The following is a 26,204-nucleotide window of genomic DNA, read 5'->3' on the forward strand; positions in this document are numbered from 1 at the left end:
AAGGGGATATTTCAGGGGGGGGGTTGAAGGGGGCATTCGTCCCCCATGACTCATATTTTTTTAAATATAATACCTACATTGATTCATTGAAAAAATTTAATGTATAAATAATTAAGAATATAAATTACTAGTTTATCATTATAATAGAAACATGAGCTGTAGGTAATGAACTGTAAATTATTTTTAAGTTTATATTGAAGAAAAAAAAGTTTCGCTACCCCCAGTGGCCACAACTCAAATACGTCCTTGCTATAAGTGCTAATGAGTAATCTATAAAAATGTTTCATTTTTATCATTAATTTTTTTTTTTTTACTATTATAACTGGAAAATATTTTATCATTTTGATTAAATTGGATTATTTTCTATGTGACGCACTATCTCATAATAGTATTACATCTACAAAATATAATACATTGTTGTAAAGCCAATATGTTTTTCGCTTCACCCAGAACTTAAAATGTGTAAATAGTATGTAATTGCAGAGCCCTACATTGGTTGTTTTAAGTTAACGGTTTCGGGTAGGAGGATTGTAGTTTCCTAATTGTAATTTGTAATCCTAGTTGTAACTCTTGCTGTAGCGCTATAGTGAATATTGTGTCTAAACGGATTTCACGTAAACATCGTTTATGCACGTTGTGATTCGTTGCTATTTCCATATCCGGGTGCCATGATATCGATCAGTTGCCACTTCAAAATACGTTTGAAAACGCAATACTTCATGTTTCAATTATTTGAACACTTGCGTCATGTTGATTAAATTATTTGAAAATACTTTTTTTTCATTTTTATTTTTATTTTTATTTTCCGTAAAATATGAGTTTTTTAACATTAAATAAATATTGACTCGTATAAACATCGTTAACGGCTAGACAACCGTACGGTGATGTCAATCATTATTGGCGCAGCTCGTGGAAATTCGGTCGAAATAGTTCAACAGTTTCTTGTCCGACGTTTTCGTGCAACCCTTCTTCCATCGTCGTGACGGACCACTTTGCACTCGTTCGCGCCGCACCGACCTGCACTGTCGCTGTCGCGCTTGTCGGATGTGGCCTCGGGCACTGGAATACTCAACGTGGAGGCGGGGGTGCACCGGTTGCACAGTTGCCGCAGTCCGAAGTCGTAACCGCGTTGGTCGTACTTGGTGTAGGCTGCGGGGGCGGGGCCGACGCGTCTTTTGGCTGTAGAAGCTCGTCCCGGTGGCCATGGGGCGTAGCGAACCGGTTGACTCATAGTTGCGACCGCGGATTTCCTTACCCTACGTTCCAGGTTACGCAATATCTGCTGTCGCGTTTTCTTGTCCGCCGGCGGCTTAGCCCACGCGACGTCAAGGCATACGCCCGAATTCACGTCCCTGAAACAGTCCAGCCCGTCCATGGCCGATTGCGCATCCTCACGCTGCTCAAAGTGCACGAATGCGTAGTTCTTAAAGTTCTTGACGCGCTCCACAACCCCGTACCGGCCAAATATCTTGGCCAGCATGCGTTCGTCCAGCACGTCGCCGTACTGTTTGACGAACAGTATGCGCACCTTAGCCATCGTGTCCGCGTCAACCTGCGGTTCCGGGTCCGCCCAGTTCACCTTCGTTTTGCACCCGAAAACCTTTTGCTTCGACAGTGCTCGCTTGGCGTCCGTAGCCGCGGCCACTGACCTGTAATCCAGGAAGCAGAAGCCCCGGTGCATCGATGGGTCGTCGAAGTTCTTGTACGTGATCACACGCACTAGATCACCGCACGTTATGCGGCTCACTTCATCGAATCTCTTTTTCTGTTTTCATCTTCGGCAAGTTGCCCACGTACAGCCTATACTTTTGGCTGTAGTCCTTAGTGGTCGAAATGCTCTCCGAACGATTCGTCATCGTGATTCTATCACGTAGTATTATCAACTGTAAGTCTTGAGCGTGGTCGACGATACGATGCGTGATGGTGTTGCGAATTCCTCGTTTTTTAACCTTTTTTTTATTTTCTTCCTGTCCACAGTATTTCCGTTATGTTGTCTTGTTGACAATGAACGTTCGATTAATATTTCGCACTTGTTTTACACTCGTTGAAAATACTCGCTATGGATTATATGATATTGATTTTGTATACATAGCCAGTGTGTTATTACATAGTACTATTTGTAATCGAGTAATTTAGTGCCTTTATATATATATATATATATATATATATATATATATATTCGTCGTACGTAAAAAAAAGAGTGAAACCGATGTACACGGGGTGCTGTGATCGAGTTTGAAAAGTTGATGATGTAACCACCACCGACGTTACGCATTAAAAATGTTTATAGATTGTCAATCGGACGTGATATATTTAGCCGATCACCTACAAATGCCGACGGGTTCGCTGCAAGTGCAAGCGAAATCGTTGATAATACTAAGGATAATGCGCAACGATAACCGACCGTGTAACCAACTGCTTGGGGCATACGGGTAATGTTATAATCGAAATTCGCACGTGCACCATCGTGTGCAGTTTCGCGAAGATACCGAATCGCAGCCGACAACCAAGGGCGTATTTGAGGGGGGCTAAGGGGGCATTCGCCCTCCATGGCTCGTATTTTTTTTAATATAATACATTGATTTATTTAAAAAATGTAATGTATAAATAAATAAGAATATTATTTAATTAATTACTAGTCTATCATTATGTTATCATTATGACAGGAACATGAGCTATAGGTAATAAACTGTAAATTATTTTTAAGTTTGTATCGAAGAAAAATTAGTTTTGCTCCCCCCCACCCATGGCCTCAACTCAAATACGCCCTTGAGAAGCAGAGTGCCTGGTATAAAATTATCAGTCGACAAACAGTTAAAAAAAAAAAGGTACAGATTTTTTTTAGAATATCATACACAGATTGACAGAGTACCGGTAACAAAAACGAAACGGAAAGATAATAAGATAAGGTCGTCACTTTACTCTCAAATTTTTTCTGGTGTAGAATCAGCAAGTGAAGTAGCACGTTTTGATAAGAAAAAAAAGGTATATACTTTAGTTCCATGTCCAAACGTAGTTAAAACTTATAATCAACATATAAGTGGAGTTGACCTTTTACATTCCATTATAGCACGGTATCGGATCGCTATGCTTAGTAAAAAATGATACTTTAAGCTGTTTTAATTTTATGGACATCACAATGGTTAATGCTCAGGGCCGCAGCTAGGGGGTAGCGAGAGATGCCTACGCCCCTGGCGTAATTCCTAGGAGAGCGCAAAAATGAAAATCTTGCATTTAATGTTAAAAATTACAACGGTCAATGTCGTATATTTTGTTTACAAAAACTTTAACGTCCTTTATATTAATTAAAGCAATCATTGAAAATACAGTAAATCCTCGTTTAACACCGAAGTTAGGTTCCTGTAAAACACAACGTTAACCGAAAAAACGTTAATTAAAACATTTTTTACATACACTTTATTATTATGGGTTCCTGACAATAAATAACAATGTATGTATGTATTATTATAGTTATTATAATTGCATGATTAAATTATTTTATTCTTTATTATTAATTTATTGATTAATAAATACTATATAATATTTAAATAATTTGTATTTGTACATACAGCATAAAAGACTGCAAAAAGTGTCGTTGAACAACTGACCATTAATAGAATGAAAAACTATTACGAAGTACATAGTATTACTTAAAATAAATACAAATTGTACTCTCGTATGATAAGTATGTAAATAAAAACGATAACATTATGTATTATCTGAAAAAGGTTGAACATAATAAAATACGTACTTTTATATAAAATTCATATAAATATAACAATAATTTGATGAACACACGTAATACAAACGACGTTATACTGAAACAGTAGCAGTGTTAAATGAAACAACGCTAAATGAGGCGACGTTAAACGAGGACTTTCTGTAATATCTAATAAGCATAATACTTTTAAATTAAAAATACATAAGAGCGCATTCTGAAATTTCGCCCCTAACGCAATGTTTGGTTGCTAGTAGCAACTTGCTACGGTAACTGTTAATGCTTGGTTATTATATCAAAAAAGAAAATACCATATCGTTAGCAGATTTTCGACGTGAGAATACTGTATTACTTTGCATGCAAGGGAGCAATATATGTACGTTAACTACAAGAGGAAGAAAACGAAATCGTGAATTGCCAAGTAAACCGAAAAAAAAGAGGTATGTACTGAACACTCGTGAGTTCATTTTTGATAAAAATTAATAATTTATGATTATAAATATCCAATCATATATGCCACCAACGGATGTTCAGAAAGATCAAATTGGCCACTTTGCAATTGTTACCAATTTAAGGGAAAGATGCAAACTTTATGGTTTGAAAAATTCAATGCAATGTACTAAGTGTCAAGTATTTTTATGTTTGAACAAAAATAACAATTGTTTTTATACTTTTCATAATAAATTTGTGTGTTCATTAATAAGTTATGCAATTTCATATAAAATAAAATAAAAGAAATTTAATTATTTTTAAATTTATTCGAAAGAATTTAAAAATCTAAATATTATATTATAAAAGTATGTATTATATAAAATATAAATGATATTCAAAAATGTTTGCATTTAGTTTACTTGCATGATGTTCCATTTTTGGAACAATTTAACTTTTAGCTTTTTTGAGTAAAATTTTTTTATTATTTTTTAGAACATAAATGTACACCTAGCAATCATATATAATTTAGTTGTTGAAAAAAAATGTCATGCCGTATGGGGTTAACGATTTCATTAGATTTTATTTTCAAGAAAATATTTATTGAATTTACGTATAATTAATAGTAAAATGTTTCTCGAACTAATCACAAGAAATACATATGAAATTATATATTACATGAAGATTTTAAAAACAAAAAATTATTCGGGTTTCGGGTTAAACAAAATGTTTTATTCGGGTTTTGGTTAATTCGGGTGTTTAAAATAAAAAATCATTCGGATTATATAGGTTCGGGTGTTTGGATTTTTTAAGGGTTTTTAGGAGTGTTACGGGTTTGGGTTGGGTTAATTCGGGTAGATGGCCCTGGCTTAAATAATTTTACTGCACGTTTATCACTGCTGAAGTGTATCATTTCACCATATTTAATATCATAATAATAATATAATTTATATTATAATATCTTAGGTCATAGAAATCAAAAAGGCGCAAAACTGTAAAACAAAATCAATAAAAAAAAGGGCAAAACTCTTAGGTCAGATAAAACTTCACTGTCAAGGTGATTGCTGTATTAGAATTTTAAACTTGAAACCAATGTATCATTGATCTTGAAAAAAATGATTTATAGTGAAAGATGTTGGGTAAAACAGTTTATATTTTTATAGATGTTTGATATAGTACAAGTACGAAATTTTTTAATATGGTACATCTTTAATAGGTTTAATTTTTAATGTTATAACTCATATGTTCTTAACCGGGGGACCGTATATGGTTATTTGGAGGTTCACGAGGTAGTTATGAGTTTTTTTTTAATTAGCCAAAAATAAATTTGTTTTGATTTGTGTTGATAATAATAAAAATATCTAGTCCGCATTCTGTCACTTGAAAGACAGCAGTGTTTTTAAATACCAAACTTAGATTACGATAATCTTGTATGCCATATAAAGTTATCGTAATCGTAAAATATTATACGGCAATATAATCTAACGAGCATTTCAATTGAATACGAAATCCATACGGAAACTAAAGTAAGAAATCAATTTGACATTAAAGACGATATGTGCGTTGCTCTGTCCAATATAGTCCCAGATTTCGAGGTAATATTACAATCAAAACAACAGCAAATTGAGACTTATTTTTAAATATAAGAAAACGTGATCAATGTCTTCGCTGTCAATCATATGGTCATACATGCACCTACTGCAACCACCACCCCAGATGTGTTCGTTGCGGTGATCCCCATGACTCATCACAATGTCAAAAAGATCGAACCCAACCCGCAAAATGTGTCTTATGCGGTGGCCCACATCCTGCCAACTATAGAGGTAGCTCAGTTCACAAAGAACTTAACAAAAACAGAAAACTTTTACCATTGAACCCCTGGCGAAAAAACGCACCAACCCTCCAAGCTTCTTCCTCCTCACAAGAACCTCAAAAAAACACCTACGCAGAATTCCCGCCCCTGCCACAAAATTCTACCAACCATTCACACAGAACCTATAATGAATCTTCTATTCCTAATGTTTCAAATAACACAACGGACCAACTCACGTCTTTCATTACGGAATTCAAGTCACTAATCAATCCTCTGATATCCCTACTTACATCACTCATCGAAAAACTTATCTCAAACAATGACCGTAAATAAGTTATCCTCCTTAACCATTCTTCTATGGAACGCTAACGGAATCTCCAACAACATGGAAGAACTTAAACTTGTTCTCGCTGAAAAAAACATAGATATAGCTCTTATCTCCGAATATCATCTCACCTCCAACTCAAAATTTAAAATTTTCGGATACGACTACCTCCAAGCCAATCACCCCGATGACTTAGCTCATGCTGGTGTCACATTACTAATTTCCACCAAAATCCTACACTCACCTATTCCTCTTAAATCTAACCAACTTATGCAGATAGTCGCTACATCTATAATTATTAACTCCATACCCACTTCTATCGCATCTGCCTACTTCCCACCAGGATTACCTTTTCCTGCAGAAGATCTGTCATTATTTCTTCAAACACTGAATCACACATACGTCATTGGTGCTGACTTTAATGCGAAGCACGAAACATGGGGCTGCCGTTCAATGAACACTAAAGGTCGCACTCTACACAATTTTATAACTAACAAGGCCTCCAAAGTTATTTGTCCAGCCTCCCCCACCTACTGGCCAACTCACGCAAACCGCCACCCAGATTATCTTGATTTTTCCTAACTAACCTCCCTAATCACTTCCATAAAAATATTTCCAATCTAAACGACCCTGCATCCGACCACACACCATTCATTCTCAAAATTCAAGCAAAAGTCGACATCCACCTATTCGTCAAAAAACGCACAGACTGGAACAAATTTCGCAATATTATGACAACTTCTTCCTCCTTAAACATAAAGTTAAAAAACCCCACTGATATAGATACCGCTATAAACACCCTCACAAACAACATCCAAGACACACTTCGAATATCTTCCACAATAGCAGCAAATCAAAACAACTTCAGAAGTCTTATCACTCCCGAAATAAGTGAGCTCATCTCTCAAAAACGCCGAGCTCGAAACATTTGGCAACAAACTTACTACCCGATTGATAAACAACGGTACAATTATTTATCCAACAAACTCAAGTCAACTCTCAAGAAACATAAAAATCAACTATACACCTCTCATATTCAATCTCTTTCACCCTCAAACGGGTCACTCTGGAAAAAAACTAAATCTCTTTTAAAGCATAAATCTACCATTCCCCCTCTCCATTATCAAAACAATAATCTTGCTATCACTGACCAAGAAAAGTCAGATCTGCTTGCTAACCATCTTGCTAATATATTAAAACCTCACAACATTTCCCCTGATGCTACTCACATGATTCAAGTTGACCAATTCATTACATCACCTCTACCCATGGCACTACCAGCCTCACCCACCTCCCCTGGCGAAGTTCTATCAATTGTAAAAAAACTCAAGAATAGTAAGTCACCAGGCCATGATAATATAAACAACAAAACAGTCAAAAACTTACCACCAAAAACCATCATTCTCCTCACTTACATCTTTAATGCTATGTTTCGACTATCTTATTTCCCCGATACCTGGAAATCAGCACTTATTATAACTATACTTAAACCAGGCAAACAACCTGATATTCCAGAATCGTATAGACCAATCAGTCTTCTACCAACTTTTGGTAAAATTTTTGAAAAACTTCTTCTCAAGAGACTTGTGACGATCGCACTCAAACAAAATGCCCTAACCAGTTTTCAATTCGGTTTCCGAGCCAAACATGCAACTTTTCACCAACTCCACCGCGTAGTGGACCACATTGCTACATCGCTAGAAACAAGAAAATATTGCTCAGGGCTCTTTCTCGACGTTGCTCAAGCCTTTGACACTGTCTGGCACGACGGTTTATTATTCAAACTAAAGACAATTTTCCCGGCACCCTACTATTTACTTTTAAAATCATACCTAAATAACAGAACATTCAGAGTCAAATTAAAAACCACATTTTCCAGCACACATAACTTTCTAGCCGGTGTCCTTCAGGAAGTGACATGGCTCCTTTCCTTTACACACTGTTCACAGCTGACATTCCAGCAACGGATAACACCCTAATAGGGACATATGCCGACGACACCGCAATCCTTTCATCCAGTCAAGATCCACATGAAGCAAGCGCCCTACTTCAAAACCATCTAAACAGCTTATCCCACTGGTTCAAATCATGGAAAATTAAGATCAATGATTCAAAATCTTCTCATGTCACCTTCTCCCTCCGCCCCAGTAACTGTCCTCACATAACATTTGAGAACGCAATCATTCCTCACACAAATGAAGTCAAATATCTCGGTCTACTATTTGACTGAAGGCTCACTTGGGCCCCCCACCTCAGAACCAAACGCAAACAACTAAATACCCGACTGCACATTCTTAGGCCACTCATAAAATCTAATATTAACATCTCCAACCGTCTACTACTCTATAAATCCCTACTCCAACCTATCTGGGCATACGGAATAGCTCTTTGGGGTACCGCTAAACAATCGAATACAAGAACCATTCAAGCATTCCAAGCTATCTGCCTCCGCATGATTGCCAAAGCCCCTTGGTACGTCACGAATTCCGCCCTACATAATGACCTCCAAATCCCCACCATCAAACAAACAGCTATCAAATATTATATTCGCCTGCACTCCAATATGGAACATCACTCAAATACCCTCATCGCTCAACTTCATACCATCGCTCTTCCGGACAACCCAGCCAGACGCCTCAAACGTGAATGGCCCAGAGATCTCAACGCACATTAAACTCAACTTGTTTCTTTCTATCTCTCACTAGATTACCCTCCACGTAGAAATTTCTAATGTGAAACTTCTACTCATTGTCTTCCTCTTACCGCCTCTTTAAATTACTCCATTCACATTTACTTATTGTACCTTATATTGTATAGATTGTAAATTTTCATAAATAAACGACATTATAAAAAAAAAAAAAAACGTGATTATTCACAACAGTTTAATATATAGTCTCAGATTTATCATTAAAAATGTTAATATTAAAAATTATATTTATTTATTTTGGAGGGGGCGGGTCCGTGATTATATTTTATACTTGAAAGGGGTCCATGGCCACAAAAGGTTAAAAATTTATGTTTTAATGAGAGTTTAGATGTATATAAAATTGCATATTTTTTTTATTGATTCATTTTAATTTGGATCTGGATACAAATTTGTTCTACTGAATCAAAAGGTAATATTTTTACTTTACATATTATTACATATATATACTCTGATTTTACATTTTAAATGCGTATTTTTGTAATTTTAAGAATATAAATGCATATTTCAATATATTTAAAAAAAAAATGTAAACTAACGGGTAGATAAATGATAAATTATTGACCTGTATAATTGTGTTTGCTCCAAATATTTTTAGATTCAAGTTAAATCATATTAAAAAAAAAAAAAACATTTTATTATGTACCATATTAGGTACAGTGTAATACTCATATTTTAAATTAGTATATACTTAATATTAAAAAATAAAATATAAAAATAACAAGTTTTTAAAATTAAAAACATACTTATAAATCATAATACATTTTAAATTTTTAATACTTAAGGTAAAATATATTTCACTCTGTGTATTTTGAGGTGTTTTTAGCTAAAATTTATATTTTATGTTTTTTTGTGTATAGTTTAAATGTACCTATATTTGATTATTTTTAGAGCATAAATACATATATATATATATATATATATATATATATATATATATATATTACAGTTATTTTAAGTGCATAAGTATCCGAACCTTAGTTACAAAATTTAGCAAAAAAAAAAGGCATTGGAAATTTGGGAAAATCGAAAATCTTATGTGCCAATAAATAGCAAAAATTTCATTCAAATATATCGAAACTATAAAATGTTTTTAAAATACTAGGTAATATAAGTATTTAAAATTTATATTTTATTGTGATTTTACCAATTCCCTCTTTTTGGTACATATAAGTTTTTGAGTGTATGTAATTATTATTTGTTAGTTATAATAATAAATAATAAGTAATTAGGATAATTTTAATTGAAAGAATACATTGTAATAGATTTATAATTTTGTCAGTCAATTGTATAACTAATGTGATTTATAATTATTCTCCTTTAGTTTACAATATATCTGTTCTTAATTATATACTTTAATAATTACGACTTACGTCAAACACTTAAACCAATTAAATTAACATTTATTGTATAATTAAATTAAATATTATTTTACATTATTCATAGAATTTTAATCAGCAGATAAATAGTTGGAAGTATGTAGATGGTCAATTTTTTACTGAAGTACGTTTGAACAGTAGTGAGTTATAAAACTATTTAACACTCGAGTAGAAAGATTAAAAATATTTTAATTCTGTATTAACTTTTGTTTATTACCTAGGTACTTATCATATATATATATATATATATATATATATATATATGTGTGTGTGTGTGTGTGTGTGTGTGTGTGTGTGTGTGTGAATGTAAATATAAAGAGTATTTCTAAAAAAAGATTATACATTGATGAGTAATTATAAGAAATTAATTTATAACTCTTAATTAAGTAGGTATCATTTATCTAAATCTGAAATCTCTGATAAGTGGCTTATTCTACAAAACATCCATATCCACTTATTCACATCACTTGATGACAAAATAGTTTACAAATATAACCATAAAATATCTATATAGTTTAAATAATACTTCAGTTAATAAGTGTAGTATTATAACGATGATGAAACTTTATTATAATTTTGTCTGAATAATTGTAATATGCGAATAAAATACACAATATAAAACTTATAATATAACTTATATAATATTTATATGTAAGAATTAAATAAATAACTAGATATTTAATATAAAAGACAAATATGTACACATTCTCATAGAAAAAAAATGTATTTATTTATCTGATATGATAATTATTAATTGAAAATTAAGAGTATATTTTAGTTAATAAGTCATTAGATTTAAGTTATATTTTTAAATAATTATCTTAACCTATGTTAAATACTTTTAAGGTGTGTATACTCTAAGTATTTAAATATAATTTACTGTATTTGATTTAAATTAAAAATGTTAAATATTTTTTTATAACTTGAGTAATAAGTATAATATAAATTAATAACTATTCGTAAATAAATGCATATTATTGTTTTGGTTTTACTGTACATTTTCAATATAAAATTAAAATGTATTAATTAATAATTATTAATAACGTATTTTAAATTATAGATAGTTAAATATTAAGATATATTTAATAATATTAATTTCTCATAATTTGTATTGCTGAAGCTCAACTCTTATTTAATGTATGTAATTGTGTAGTAAAGAAAAACATTACTTTTTATATTAATAATTTTATTATTCGATATAACTATACAAGTTTTGTTTCAATATTTAAAATCAAATGATTCTGCCTATGCCTACCTATAGTTTATATTATGCCCTGTATATTATAAAAAAATTGTTATTTATATTTTATTTATATTTATTTATAACATACATAATTATTTAAATACCGTACAAATACCGTACAAAATCAATATAATAAATTACTTGTAAGTTTTTGGTGTATGTCACGTATTTTTAACACAATCATTAGATAGTTTCAATAATACGTCCTCACTACTTTTTGAATGATAGTAATTAATTAAATCTTGGGTTCTTAATCAATTATCTTCTTATTATCGTCATCAAAACAACAATAAGTGTAAATAATATACTAATTTTCCAAAAATCTACATGTATTATTGTACTCGTATAATTTAATTTTATATGTGTTCAAATACTGAGTAGGTTTTCCAAAATTATTTACAAAAATTGAATACTCGAGAAAAGAAATTGATGTTCAATATGCATACTTACATTTTGAAAGTATTCGACTACTTTCAAATACTTTTTTAACGTAATCTTATTATAATAGATTATATTTATAAAAAAAATTGAAATTCGTTACTTACAACGTGAGCAACCCGTAAAGTTTTTCCACGAAAAATAATGGCATACATTTTATTAAATAAATATTTTGCCTTTGAATATTTTCACTGAAATAAATTATAAATTGTTGTTTCTTTAATAATTAAAATTAAATAGTATTTTATTAATATCTAATATCTCAATATTTCTATGATTCAGTCTCATGTACCTAGTCCCTTTTTAATATTTATTGTGATTAATAATACAATTAATTTTTGACATTAGTATTTAGTATTTATATTAGTATTTAGTAATTAATCCAATTTAATATTTATTAATCAAATTACTCGTAGAACGTTTTCTTTGTACCTTCTTAATTTAATAAATAACGATTTTTAGACATTTAATTATGTAATGGATAGGGCAGAGAAGTTATAGTTTTGGTATAATATTTTATTTATCTCTTTTTCATAGCAAAATTAATTACTAATATAGATAATAAACTCTTAGATTGAGTTATATTTTATTTTTCTTGTGTAGTTTTGGTTATTTTGTTGATTTTTATAAAAAATACATATTTGATAAGGTTACAGTCTTAAATTGACCATAATTCATGAACTTTAGAGATAGTTGAATAATTATTACTAATTAAAATTAAAAATAAACTATTATGATATATTGATAATTTTGCATAACAAAATTTTTTCTTATACAAGTATGACAGTCCTCTATATAATATTTTGTTAAACTTAAAAAAATGTATTAAGTACATAAGAAGTTCCGACGAAATAAAAATAATTCTTACATAAGTAATCATTATTGTAGTTACATAGGAAGCAATTTTTCATTGGAAAACATTTTTTTTTTTTTAAATTATATTTGTATTGGAATTTTTTTCGGCTGCTATATTTTATTTTTTATATAAATTTAAAGGAATTAAAGGCATATTTTTTTCTTTTTTCGCTCATATGATTATCGCTCATATCATAACATCTAAATATAATATCTATATAATAATAATTTAATATAAAGTAAATCTACAATAATATATTTTTAAAAGATAAAATTACTATAAAATGTAGAATTTTACCTAATTTCTTGATTTAAAATATTAAAAAATTTCATCATAACAAGTATATTGTTTTATGTGTTAAGTTAACTGCATTTTATTTTTATTTTTAATATTCTTAATAAGATATCTGAAATAAATTGTGATTTAAGCTTATAATAAAATTTGCATAAATAAACGAACATTTATTTGTAATTCAAATATAATATCATTGTCGTGCGCAGGGGGTATGCAGGGTATGCAACTGCATACCCTAAACATAGAGCCTTCTTTCTAAAATTACAAAAAATTAATAAAAATGATGACATACTTGATCTTATGTATATTATGAGATTTTGTATTATATTATGATTTTTATTATATTTTTATATTCAGTCCCAGATAGTTTAATTTATTTTTGAAACACAAATCATATTTTATAATAATAATTTAATGTGTTAATGTGTTAATGAAATTAAGAAGTATAATAATTGAGGCAAGATTAAATAGCTATCTACTACAGGACAATAAATGGCTATAAATTAAAATCCCGAAAACATTATTGGTGATATTAAGAACTCAACTGTACGCAGAATCGTTTTATGATTAATTTTGATTATTTATCAAATTTATTTTGTTTTTCATTTAAGTATATAATTACGTTTTTATTTATTTACCCTATTTAAACGTATTACTCAAACCATTTCAAGTGTTATGTATTTAATTTTTTTTTTCGTAATTTATTTTAAATTTTAATTATGAAGACAGTCATAACGATTAAGAAATGGCTATTCAGTCACTTTTTTCAGGAAAAAAAATTAAAATTTGAAATTAAATATTTATTAAGACCAGAATTTCGAACGCTTAAAATAACTTTCAGTTTTAGGGGGAGGGCAGTGGCAGCCTTTTGTATACCCTGAAAAAGAGGTCTGCGCACACCTATGAATAATATATAAATGTTTACATTCGTATTTAAAATGAATTAACATCAGTATATATATTAAAAAGTGAAATATTACATTAAAAATACATTTATGATATACATATTATTGTCATATTCATATACACACAAGAATTTGTTCAACAGTTATTACATACGAGTATATAGAAGCAAAGTAATTACATTTATTTAACTAATTATTTAAGTAGTTCACTTTTATTTTAATCATAAATATGGCCTTTGAATGTTATAACAATAAAAAAATTAATTTAAAATCTAATTTTTAACTTGTTTGTATGAATATTAAATGGTGAAAAGTAAATTGAACAGTTTTATTAATATTTTATGATAAAATAATAGTAAAAAATTAGATAAAATGTTTTAAATTAGTGAATTGATTTACGAAAAATGATGTAAAAATATTTAATAATATAAATTAAATTATAATTAAAGACATTATAATTTATTTAGTAATTGCATACAAATAACTTTGTAATATAACATCAGTAATCGTTTGGTATAATAATCGTTTTATGACTGTCTAAACTTAATATATCTTAATAAATCATAATTCCATGTGTAGGTAAAAACATGTTTTTTCTCATCTATACCTAATTAAATGTTCTTGGTTGGATATTTTCATATTTATTAAATTTTAACATCTTTTACAAAATGTCATTACGTGTTATGTTTGTGATACTAGTTAAAATTATACTAATTTAATAATAAATATTATAGAAATGGTTTTTACCTTTTTTTTTAACGAATTACTTTGTTTAGAGTATATTCTAAAGATAAATATTAAACTTGCATAACAATCAGTTTGGCGTCACTATAAAAATTGAAGTAAAAATATCAGAAAAATATTAGAAAATTGCGTAAGAAATAATTATTATACCGTATATTTTTGCTAATATCATTAGGTATAATGGATAAAATTAAGTGTGAGGTATAAATAATGAAATCAAAAATTTAGACAATCATATTTCATAGAAAAAAATAGCTATTACAATTGATTTGATTTTTCTTATTTTCTTATATTTAGTTTAAACTAAATTTAATAATATCGATTAATTTTTAAGTCGAGTAGTCAATTTTTACGAATAATGGTTATTATTATTTATAACAATTATATTATGCATTAATAATTTTACAAAATTTTAATTTTTGATACAAATCTGTAGACGCATCTTTATTTACATAGGTACTACTTTTTCATCATTCTGAAATGTATAATATAGTACAGAGCATATTAAAGTATAACATTGTCTATATAAACTAATTGAAACAAGTATTATTCAGCTAAAATCAACTGAATGGACAACATTGACATGAAACCTATGGCAATAAACAGGAGGCGTAATATTCTTTGTTTGATACTTAAATGTTCAACAGAAGGTTTGAGAACTTCAAAGAACACCACGTACATCAATGTTCCAGTAGCTAGTCCTTGCAGTACGACCGATAGTATAACCACGGAGTTTGTTTCTTTAAGATTACTAACTACGGTGCCCACGCCAATGCCTATTGGAGAAGTAACAGCAAATAATATTATCGAACAGTGTGCTAGCAATGGCTTAGTTCTATCCGAAAGCATTTGTAATCCAACGTAGAACGCAATGACCAGCTTATGACACGCCACTGCCACCGTAAGTGACCAAACCTGTAGAAGCCAAATTAAAATTATTATAACTTTTGTAATCTAAATTGTTATTATTATTAGAAATCTAAGCTTAGGTTATTATGGGATTAGATCTCAAGCAAAAAAAAAAAAAAATAATTTTTATTTTGTACTAAAACTTTCAGGTATAATAGTAAAAATGTTCAGTCAAATCAGTTCAGTAGTTTTCTCGATTAGCTTGGTCGTAGAAAACCACTTACAATTTTATATTGTAGTAAAGATTTCAATTATCTTATTAACATAATGATTGGAAATATTTTAAAGACTTATACTTAACCCTACCTTAATCCTAGTAGGCTAATTTAAACTATAATAAACTTAAAGATTATTTAAAAAACTCTTTCGAAACTATCGAAAATTGCTAAAAACGGTAAAATCACATTTATGATTTATTTTCAATTTCGAAAATATTCGTATTCTTAAAAAAAATTATACATTCAAATGTATTTGATAAGACAGAATAAGTAATACAAAATAAAACGAGATTTACAAAATAAATGTCAAGGAGAGAAAGTGATTAATTATAAAAGGGGGGGATATTTCACCTAGAAAATAAAGTCTAAAATTGGACTTTCATAGTTTTAATATTACGTCGGGTATAATCAATTAAAGAATATAATATAAACATTTATAGAAAGAAGGGAATTTTAGTATGCGTTAGTCGGAAGTGGATTTTAAAAACATTATGCTAAAAAAATTTCAACTATCGTAAAATTACAACTTTTGATTGTTGATCTCAATAAATAATAAATTAAAAAAATAAAAAAAAAATAGAAAATTGTTAATACTTGTAAATTAATATATAAATAAATAATTTATATATAGAAATAAATAATTAAATAAATGTTTAGCCTGGAGTATTATTATATTTGTAATATATGACCGATTTTGAATTAAAAATTCATCATCAGATATATACAAAATTAATATATTTACGACCATGAGCATTTAATAATTAATTTATTAATTTATATATGTTAACTATTTTGACTAATTATATTTAAAAAATAATAGGTAGTTTAAAATAAAATTGATAAATATATGCTTATGGTAAACAAGGACATTTTATTAACATATTTATGCATTTTTATGATAAACTATAGATTTTTGAATACAATTTAGTATATAATAGACAGAAAAAACGAGTTCTATACATGATTTCATATTCTACAAAGCAATATTTTTATTCATTAATCAATATGCCATTCACGGGATCCATTTTTTTCAAGTAGACATAAAATATATATTTTTTTTGATAAAGTTTTTTCAATAAAGTTTTTTTATACTTAATTTTTGTAAGTTTATTGACAATTATTTAATATTAGATAATTAATATATGAATTAACTTAAAGAAAAAAAACTTGGTATTCTGTTATCTATAAGTTGTAGATTTAAATTATTTTGTTAATAAACTCTTAACACTAAACACAATTTAATCCACTTATTGTATCCCATAGGAATACTTTATAAATCATTATAACTTCGATAGAGTTTTATTTTTAATAAGTTTCGATCAATATTATAATATTATATAAAGATATATAGAGACGGATTTTTTAAGTAAATTAGACTAGACATTTATTAGTTACTTTTTCCATTATGTAAGCCGATTTCCAATATGATTTTGCAATACTGAACCCAGAATGTTCTTACTAAATATTACTAAAAACCATCAATGCGTATTGTTACACAAAACATACATGGTATGTACGTAGGTTATTATAATTTTAATTATAATTTTCTACTTAAATTAATAATAAACTACGTTCAATTATGTGTTACCGCTAAGTGACTAATTTATTGAATCGTTCATGTTTTATTTAATTAATTAAATTTTGTTTTATTGTTTTTTATTAAAGAATTGTACATTACGTGAAAATATTTTTTACGATAAGCATGAGTGATAGTTTAAACTTTAAAGATCTATGAACTTATTAGGCAAAATAAATAAAATAATATTAAATATGGAAACTATATTTGATACTGCAATCATAGGTGAATGAGCCATATATGATGGAACTGACATGAGGTGATTTATTTAATTGACATTAAAAAATATAAATTTAAAAATAAAAAATACGATGGGAAATGTTCCGAAATAAAATGGACGGGTTCTATTAAATATATTGAACAATTAATTGATTAATAATACTTATGACAAAAATTGTTTGGCTAAAATAATATAAATTCTGATAATGCTTTTTGGCATAATAATTATCGAAATATATTATAAATAAGTATTTAACCTAAAATATATTTTTAATAATGCATGGTTTAAAAATCATATCACAATAAATCATCGACAGAAAATAAAACTTGTTATGGTTCAAAAAAATCTAAATATATAATTCATTGGCATGTATGATACACGATTGTAATTATAGGGGCTTAAGATTGAATCTAATTTATATACGTATATTTTTTATGCAATTCTTATTAGGTTTATAAAATATGTCAATTCTAATTCTAAAAATAAATTAAACATAAGTCTGTATCATACAATCAACAAAATGTTAGTACACCAATGGATAACAAGACACTCGCAATCAATAAAAACTCTTTAAACGATTTTAAATAATTTAATTAGTATAATTGAATATTTTAAGATTCAAATATTTTTATCCATGGTTACTCTGGCCATTGAAAGTACATTTATTGAACTCGTGAACTATTGGTTTTTGTTATATGTCGGTAAATAGATCACGCATATGTAAGAGCATTGTTTGGGAGCTGAACAAATAAAAACAATTATTTGATTTACCTTTTTATTTTTGATAGGTATTAATCAATAACATTTTTCTCCCTTCTCTGATGTTTGTAAAATTAGTATCTATATTCATTTTTAAATGGAAACCTATAAAATAGTTTATAGTTTTATAATATAGTTTTCGATTTCAAAAAAAATAATATGTCATTGTGCACCATAAATTTAATATCAGATTGTTTACCTGCATTGGTATAATTTTTTTTATTTTACCTAATCTACGATAAAACTTTTGAATAACTATGCATTATACGTTTTACATTGCATATTTTTAAATAGGAAATTTAACACAATTTTTTTTTTTTTTGATTTTGGTAGTCATAAATAAAAAAAAATTGAAAATTAACTTAGGAATAATATTAAATTTCGTTCCACTTGTACGATTGCATTTTTATTTTTTATGATAGACTGAGTACATTTTGATTTTATGATTATACAATTTATACAAGGTTAAATCTAAAGCTATACACTAGCTAGTTTTGAAAATCAAAAGATTTGACCTCGTCAATTTTTCTTTGTCAGATTTTTATAGTTAAAAATAGGGTGAAACCTAATATTTGTATAGATATATATGCCTATTTAATTTTAATTTTTAAGACGTAACTTATTTTTAAACAATATTGATAAATAAACATTCAACTTTTGAAGACAGGAGATTTGAAAATATTTTTAAATACTCGTATATAGAATTAATTAAATCTTTGCCATTGTCACGGTCTTATATTATCCCTTAACAGGTTGACTGCCACAATGATTTTTGATACTTTTTACCCGGTGCCGTGTGTACAAAATTGTGTACACTCCTTTACTTACCATTTTTCTTTTCGTGTACATTATATTGTATACGAGTTTTTTTTTTCAAACAAATTTCGTGTACAGAAATGTGTACACGTCTGTACTGATTTAACATTGGAATTAAATATTGAGGTCCCTAGGACCAGTTTTGTCTACTCAGCGAAGATAGGAAATGGATATTTCTTATTTAAATCAAGTTTTTATTTTGAAAAAGAAGTTTTTGCAAATTATCGTTTAAAATTTGTTGGAAAGTATAAAAATATTTGCATATACAAGTATGGAGATTTGTTCGTGCACAAAAAAAATGTACACGTGGTAGTCAACCTGTTAATTAATGTGAGTACAAGTACATTAGAATGTTAAATTACCTAACACAACCGTTTTTTCGGTACCAAATTAATATTAACTATAGTTATTATTTAATAATAATCCATTTATCCATTTAATCCAATCAGTAAGCAAAAAAAAATTAAGCGTTAATATAAGTAAAACATAATTAATACAAATATATATAAAATATCAATTTCCCATACATTATACGACACTAGAGTAAAATATTTAAAAAATTAAATTGAGATTAAAATCGAACTTTAAGAGACCACTTAGAAGATACGTTATTCCTGTCAGAACATGTCACAGAATAAGTCCTTCAATTTTCGATAAAACATTGTTTTGTAATAAAACTCTTCAAAATATAATTTATTCATATTTGTCTGAAGTTAATTATTTATTTTTTATCTAAACACATACTTTATGGGCAGGCTTAATGAACAATGTGTCAATTGAAATTTATACTTAAGTTTGTGAATTATCAATTATAATCTTACATTTTCAAGTTGGAATAATAATTAGTGAAATATATATTTTTAAGGTCATATACAATATACAATTACCTATACTATATGATAAATTGTAATACATATGTAAAAATTATTAATACAATATTTATATTCTAATATTAAATATACATTATAGACATTACAGATGTATATTATAATAAAATATTAGTTTTAGAAAACGATTTTGTATTAAAATAAATATAATTTACAATTTGTATAAATTAGAATCAATTAACTAAAATTGCTGAAAATAAATAATTAGAGATTCAAATACAATTAAGGAAGGAGGAATCTAGAGAATCTAACTATTATTTTAGTGGATTTTTATGATTAATTAAACTCAATCTAGAAGATTTTAAGCACCCAACGTATTTTGAAATAGCAAAAGAAGTTTATCAAAAATTGAGGTTATTGGATTTGAATGGTACAATATTTTGAAGTAGAATTATTTGTATGAAGGACTTAACGAATTGTTAATTGTTTCAATATTAAGGCTTCAATAGAGAGTAAGCCGTGATGTTAGAAGCGAATCATAGAGTATTAGTGATTTGGTTTGAGGATATTGCTTGAAAAGCGTGTTTTGTTTTGAATAGCGTATAGCGTTGGTATGGTGCTAATCTGTGCTAATTTTATAGCCTTTAATTGAGAATCACACATATTATCAGTATTTATTAAGGTATCATCGAGATCAAAGAATGGGTTACTCTTTTGAAAAATCTTTGAATGGATATGAAGAAGATAAAGTGCCTCTTTAACAAACCACAAAACAATTTTTGAGTTAAAAACTAATAAAAAGATGAACATAAGAGAAGTAATATATTAAAACATGAAATATTTTGTACGAAATTTTAATTGTACATTGGGCATCTTATAATAGTTCTGATTAAAACGCCACGAGTATAATCTTGATATTCTGTAAAACATTTTTGGTTAGTAAAAGTAACATAAAAATAGTAATAGATTATACTTCTATTCTCATTGTACATATACAATACATATACATAGAGATGTTAAAAAATATGGTATTTTATTTATTTTTTGTATAATACCGTTTTTTACCAGTATTATATCGTATAGAACCTTGCAGTACCTTAAATTATAAGAAATTTAACAAAGTTTATCACCCCATTGTTAATTATGAAATATAAATTATTTTAAAATGGAATAACTAAAAAAATGGCCAAAAAGTTAGAAAAAATTAAAAGAACACATAATACAAGAATTATTCACCAAATTCACCAAATTAATATTTAGTCATGCTATCGATTTGCAATTATGATATAGGTAAGATACGTATGTATTTTAAACATAGAAATACATATTTTTTAAATAAAAATAAAGATAAAACTATACTTAATACTTTTATAGTTATATTCTATCTCATTGTACCTATATATTTACAATATTTGAATATTATATTAGAACAATAAATTGATTTTAGGGGCAGATTCAGAGGGGGCGAATGGGGCGATTCCTCTCCCGTTCACCGTAGCAGATTTTAGTTTTTGACGTAATTACTACAAGGGTAAATAGGGAAATCTTAAACTATTTTTTTTATACCAAACTTATGCTGGTATTATGTTATTACTTATACTTATTATTTGGTGATACATTGATATCACAGTTATATACTACTACACAGTTTAAGATATATAGGTTAGTTATCATATATTTAAATTGCATTGATAGCTGATGGTCAGAATGCGTTACGGGTTTAGTACACATTTTCGCTATATCTGTAAAGCGTTAGTAGTATGTAGGACTATATTATTACAATAGTTAGGTATATGACAAATTCAAATAATTTACCAGAAGCTGAGCTTCTTAATTTAAAATCAAAATGAGGGTTAACCCATCCAAATTTACATTTATTTCGATTTCTATACATAGTAGAAGAGTGCTTTGCAGAACACTGTAAACAAAAAAACATATTTGATCTAACAGTTCAAGATGCTTTAAATATTTCTTTTACATTTCCAAGCTTCGAACAAATAATATAATCATATCTATTCTGATACATTTCATTATGATGCGAATGCGCCACTTTGTAGATTAAGATTATTGCCAAGAAATTTAAAAGAGTAAACAAAAAAGCCTAACTAATCTCAACTTAAATAATACAGATTTTTGCTTAATTTTTTTATTAATATATTGTTTCTTGTGTCGCTAAATCACATTCTTTAAAAATATTATTAATTTATTTACATATTTATTTTTAATTCACATAGAAAATTCTCCTGATATTTAAATGCTGGAAATCACTTATTTTATTAATATTGAAAATAAACTCATTTTGTCAAATTTTGAAATACGCACTGTTGCAGTTTAAACGACGATATCAAAATTAATATTTTTAATTTTATCTATATCATGTGTGTCTGTTAAAAATCGCCCCCCCCCATTATCTTGGTCTGGATCCACTCCTGATTTATTTTAGTCATTTTTAACACCTAAATTCTAAATTAACACGATTACAATAATATTGTATATTTTTAATTTTTATAATAATACTGTACTTTATTGGAGATTCATTATATAAGTACAACTAAAAAATTAATAGTTGAGTTACTAAAAATAACTAAAAATAACGCTTTCATTTTTGTTTTTATAATGTCTACTCGTATATAAAATAATTTTATACCACGTGTATTAGTCATTTTTAACACCTGAATTCTAAATTAACAGGATTAAAATATTATTGTATACTTTTAATATTTATAATTATAATGTACTTTATTGGAGATCTATTGTATAAGTACAACTAAAAAATTAGTAGTTGAGTTACTAAAAATAACCAAAAATAACAATTTTTTTTTTTATATTGTGTGAATAAAATAATTTTTTATCATCTGTATAATACCTCGTATAATACAAATTCACATCACTACATATACATATACAATGTATATCCATTTTTATGTTACTTTAATTGACCAAAAATGTTTTACTCAATAAATGGTTATATTTGTAATATTGTAATCAAACCTGTTATTTATCTATTCTTTATACATGTATGTCATAGCCACTTAGTAAAATTGATAATTTCTGGAAAAGTTAAGAATTTCGTGCAATGGAAACGGTTTTAAAATGTGAATTTATTTTACGAAATTATCACTCCAATTTGATATCGTGTAATTTTTTTTCTTACAATATGGTAATTTTTTTTCATGTACAATACAATATATACTTATTATAGTTTTATAATAGTTTTTGTGTGTTATACAAAAAAACTGCAAAAAGATAGACAAAATATAATATTTACTTAAGCAAGATTAGATTATATTGATTATAATGTACTTTCAAAATATATTAAAATATTTTTAGGAGACATTTAATGTTAAATTTTAATCTTAAATTTATCATTGATAACTTATCTTAAATCTTCTTAATTTTCTATTTTTTAAAAGTTACAGATAATACATAATTTTTTGTTCTTCCATAGCCTCTTTGTTTAAAAATGACTATGGTTAAAGACAATTTAAAAACAATTATGTGGTACAGTACTTTTTTTCCAGATTTATCCAAATAATATACTAATAATCGGTATTATATAATGAAATATTGAAATATTACCAAAATTTTGATATGAATTTATATGAAAACTAATAAAATCTATACATTTCAGATATAGTGAAATATTTTTGCATTTCACGAACTATAAAAAAGTATTTTTCTTTTCATGAAATGGTCAATTTCAATAAGTGGTTATGGCATGTATAAATATATATTTTTCTAAATGTATATTTTTAAAATTATTTTAATGCATTTTTATAGCTTAAAATATCATTATTAATATCGAACTAATTTTTAATGAATTTATCATATTTTTAATTAATTAGCTATTATAATATAATCGTACAATAATACTAGATATTTTTTAGTTTATATAACTAATGATTCGAAATTTTTACAAGTTATTAATTAGTATAAATTATATATTTTTTTATTTCAGAAAAATTATGAAAATAAATTATGTTTAAATTTGATTAAATTTGGAATAATATTTTGCACTGATCTAAATTATAAAGAGTTCCAGTATAATTCTTTATATTACATTTTTTATATATTATTGTTTTTAAACGTACAGTGTTCTGTTATTATGCAGGTACTTAATCAAACATTGATTAATGTTTGTAGATAGAATGCGTTTTATCTGACTGCTTCTCTGGCATGTTTTGTAATATATTCATAATAAAAATATATGCAATTTAAGACTACTTAAAACGAAAATTCGAGCATTAAACTAGTTATATTTTATGGAACTATTCAATTGGATATTTCAAAATAAATTAAATACCTTTAGTTTGTAATATAATATTGTTATTCGGGATCATTCTATTACATATAGTTTGGAACTATGATGGATATAAAAATACATTTCTTTACTGTCTGTCTTTCAGCACGGAAAACTTTTAAGTCTAAGATTATAAAATAAAAACATTTATACTGTAATTTATAATGATTAATGGAAACAGGTCTAGAAATGACTAAATAAGTTACCGCCTAAAAAATCTATTTAAAACATGTTTATTTGGAACGAAAATATCGTATTAAATATTCAATTAGCTTAATAATCCGTTCTCATATACATCGTGCCGCGTTAAAATTGTAAAAATCGCCTAATTAGTATTCGATTATTACGAGAATAAAACGATAACCTACACCTAACGCTGTTGGAATGTTGTAATATTAATTTAATCCCGCAGTCATGGCGTTATGGCCGTTACGGAGACACGAATAGATGATCTCCGTTATTATAATTATTTCCGATCTGATTGAGCTGCCGGTGGGATTGTAAACGCATTATTGTAGTGTCATCTACTGACCTGCGCGGCGTCTTTCTCCAAACCGACGGCCAAGCCTTCGAAGAGTTCGTGTATGCTGAGCGCGCCGACCACCAGAAAGCCGCGGAAAATGGCCGTCGACTGCTCCTGCGTCTGATTATGCTGTTGTTCGTGCTGGTCTGGATTTTTGGCGGCCGCTATCTCGACGACGGACGTGCACGAATTGTAGTTGGCCACACGACCGGACACTACGACCGCTTCACTGTTCTCGAACACGGGGTTTTGTTGGCCCGCATTCACCGGATGATCGGCGAGCTGTTGTTGCTGCTGCTGCTGCTGCTGAACGTGCTGGTGGTGACGGACCTTCTGTTCGTGGTTGTGTTGTTGATGATGGTGATTGTGGTAGTCGTGCTGGTGCTGGTGGTGGTGGTGGTGGTGGTGGTGGTGGTGGTGGCCGTCAAACCCGTGCACCAACTCCTCTACGGAGAACATGAAGAAGAAGCCGACGCACATGATGAGCTCGGCGAGCAGTTCGGCCACGGGCAGACTAGGGTCGACCGTACCGTCCTCGGTCAGCCGCTCCACACCCTCCCGGACCTCAGGCAACAAGTGCAGGAACGTGGTGCACAGCAGCACACCACCCCCGAAGTTCAGGATCAACCGGAGTACCGCGTTGGCGGCGCTGCGAGCCCGCCGCTTAATGCCCAGCCGCTCGAACACGCACATCGGCATGCTGCCGACCACGAACGACGACACGCCCAAAAACGCCATGGCTAGCACCTTCGCCAGCACCGGGTCGTCCGCGTCCAGATCCATGGCCGCGTCCCCGGATAGCGATACGCCGGACGAAGGATTTCGCCTCCCGTAGCAACCGATGTCTCGCAGCCGTGTGATCGTTGCGTCTGAAGGTGCTGCTGCCGCCGCCGTGCGCTTCCGGTCCGCCGCGCGTCTACGCCAACCGCGTTTGTCGGACCGACACACCGAGTTGCTGCAGTGGCGTGTGCGTGTCGACGTGTCCGTGCGTATGCGCGTTATGCGTTCGAATGCCCGTGGCCGTGCGTGCCCCGTAATGTGTATGTGCGCGCCCGCGCGGTTCCTCGACGGAGATAAGGCGTCCCGACAACGGATCCAATCGCGTCCGCGCGTACCGTTGTTCGTCAGTACCGCGTTTAATGTTCACGCGACTCCGTGTCAGTCAGATGTCGTACCGGCACCGCGCGCACGACTCGTCCGACGAAAAC

At 29.0% G+C, this 26,204-nt stretch overlaps 2 protein-coding genes across 2 annotated transcripts; both read right to left on the minus strand.

Moving 5' to 3' along the window:
* Nucleotides 1–931: 931 nt before the first annotated feature.
* On the minus strand, nt 932–1,681 carry LOC112682823 (heterogeneous nuclear ribonucleoprotein Q-like). Its single transcript, XM_025553571.1, has one exon. The coding sequence runs from the start codon at nt 1,679–1,681 to the stop codon at nt 932–934; it is 750 nt and encodes a 249-aa protein (XP_025409356.1).
* Nucleotides 1,682–15,220: 13,539 nt separating this feature from the next.
* Nucleotides 15,221–25,804, minus strand: LOC112682831 (zinc transporter ZIP3-like). The gene is made up of 2 exons (XM_025553580.1): nt 25,006–25,804; nt 15,221–15,763 (listed from the first exon to the last, which is right to left on the minus strand). Exons 1-2 carry the CDS (start codon nt 25,777–25,779, stop codon nt 15,395–15,397), a joined length of 1,143 nt encoding a protein of 380 aa, XP_025409365.1. The 5' UTR covers nt 25,780–25,804; the 3' UTR covers nt 15,221–15,394.
* Nucleotides 25,805–26,204: the final 400 nt, after the last annotated feature.

Source organism: Sipha flava, unplaced genomic scaffold (assembly GCF_003268045.1).
Source record: "Sipha flava isolate LNK unplaced genomic scaffold, YSA_version1 211_pilon_pilon, whole genome shotgun sequence".
Lineage (NCBI taxonomy): Eukaryota > Metazoa > Arthropoda > Insecta > Hemiptera > Aphididae > Sipha > Sipha flava.

What these genes read in the sequence shown, in the direction of transcription:
- LOC112682831 (XM_025553580.1), bottom strand. Translation starts at nt 25,779, where the DNA reads ATGGATCTGGACGCGGACGACCCGGTGCTGGCGAAGGTGCTAGCCATG. An exon ending in TGGAGAAAGACGCCGCGCAG is followed by an intron (nt 15,764 to 25,005) that starts GTCAGTAGATGA and finishes TGGCTTCTACAG; the next exon opens with GTTTGGTCACTTACGGTGGC.
- LOC112682823 (XM_025553571.1), bottom strand. Translation starts at nt 1,681, where the DNA reads ATGCACCGGGGCTTCTGCTTCCTGGATTACAGGTCAGTGGCCGCGGCT.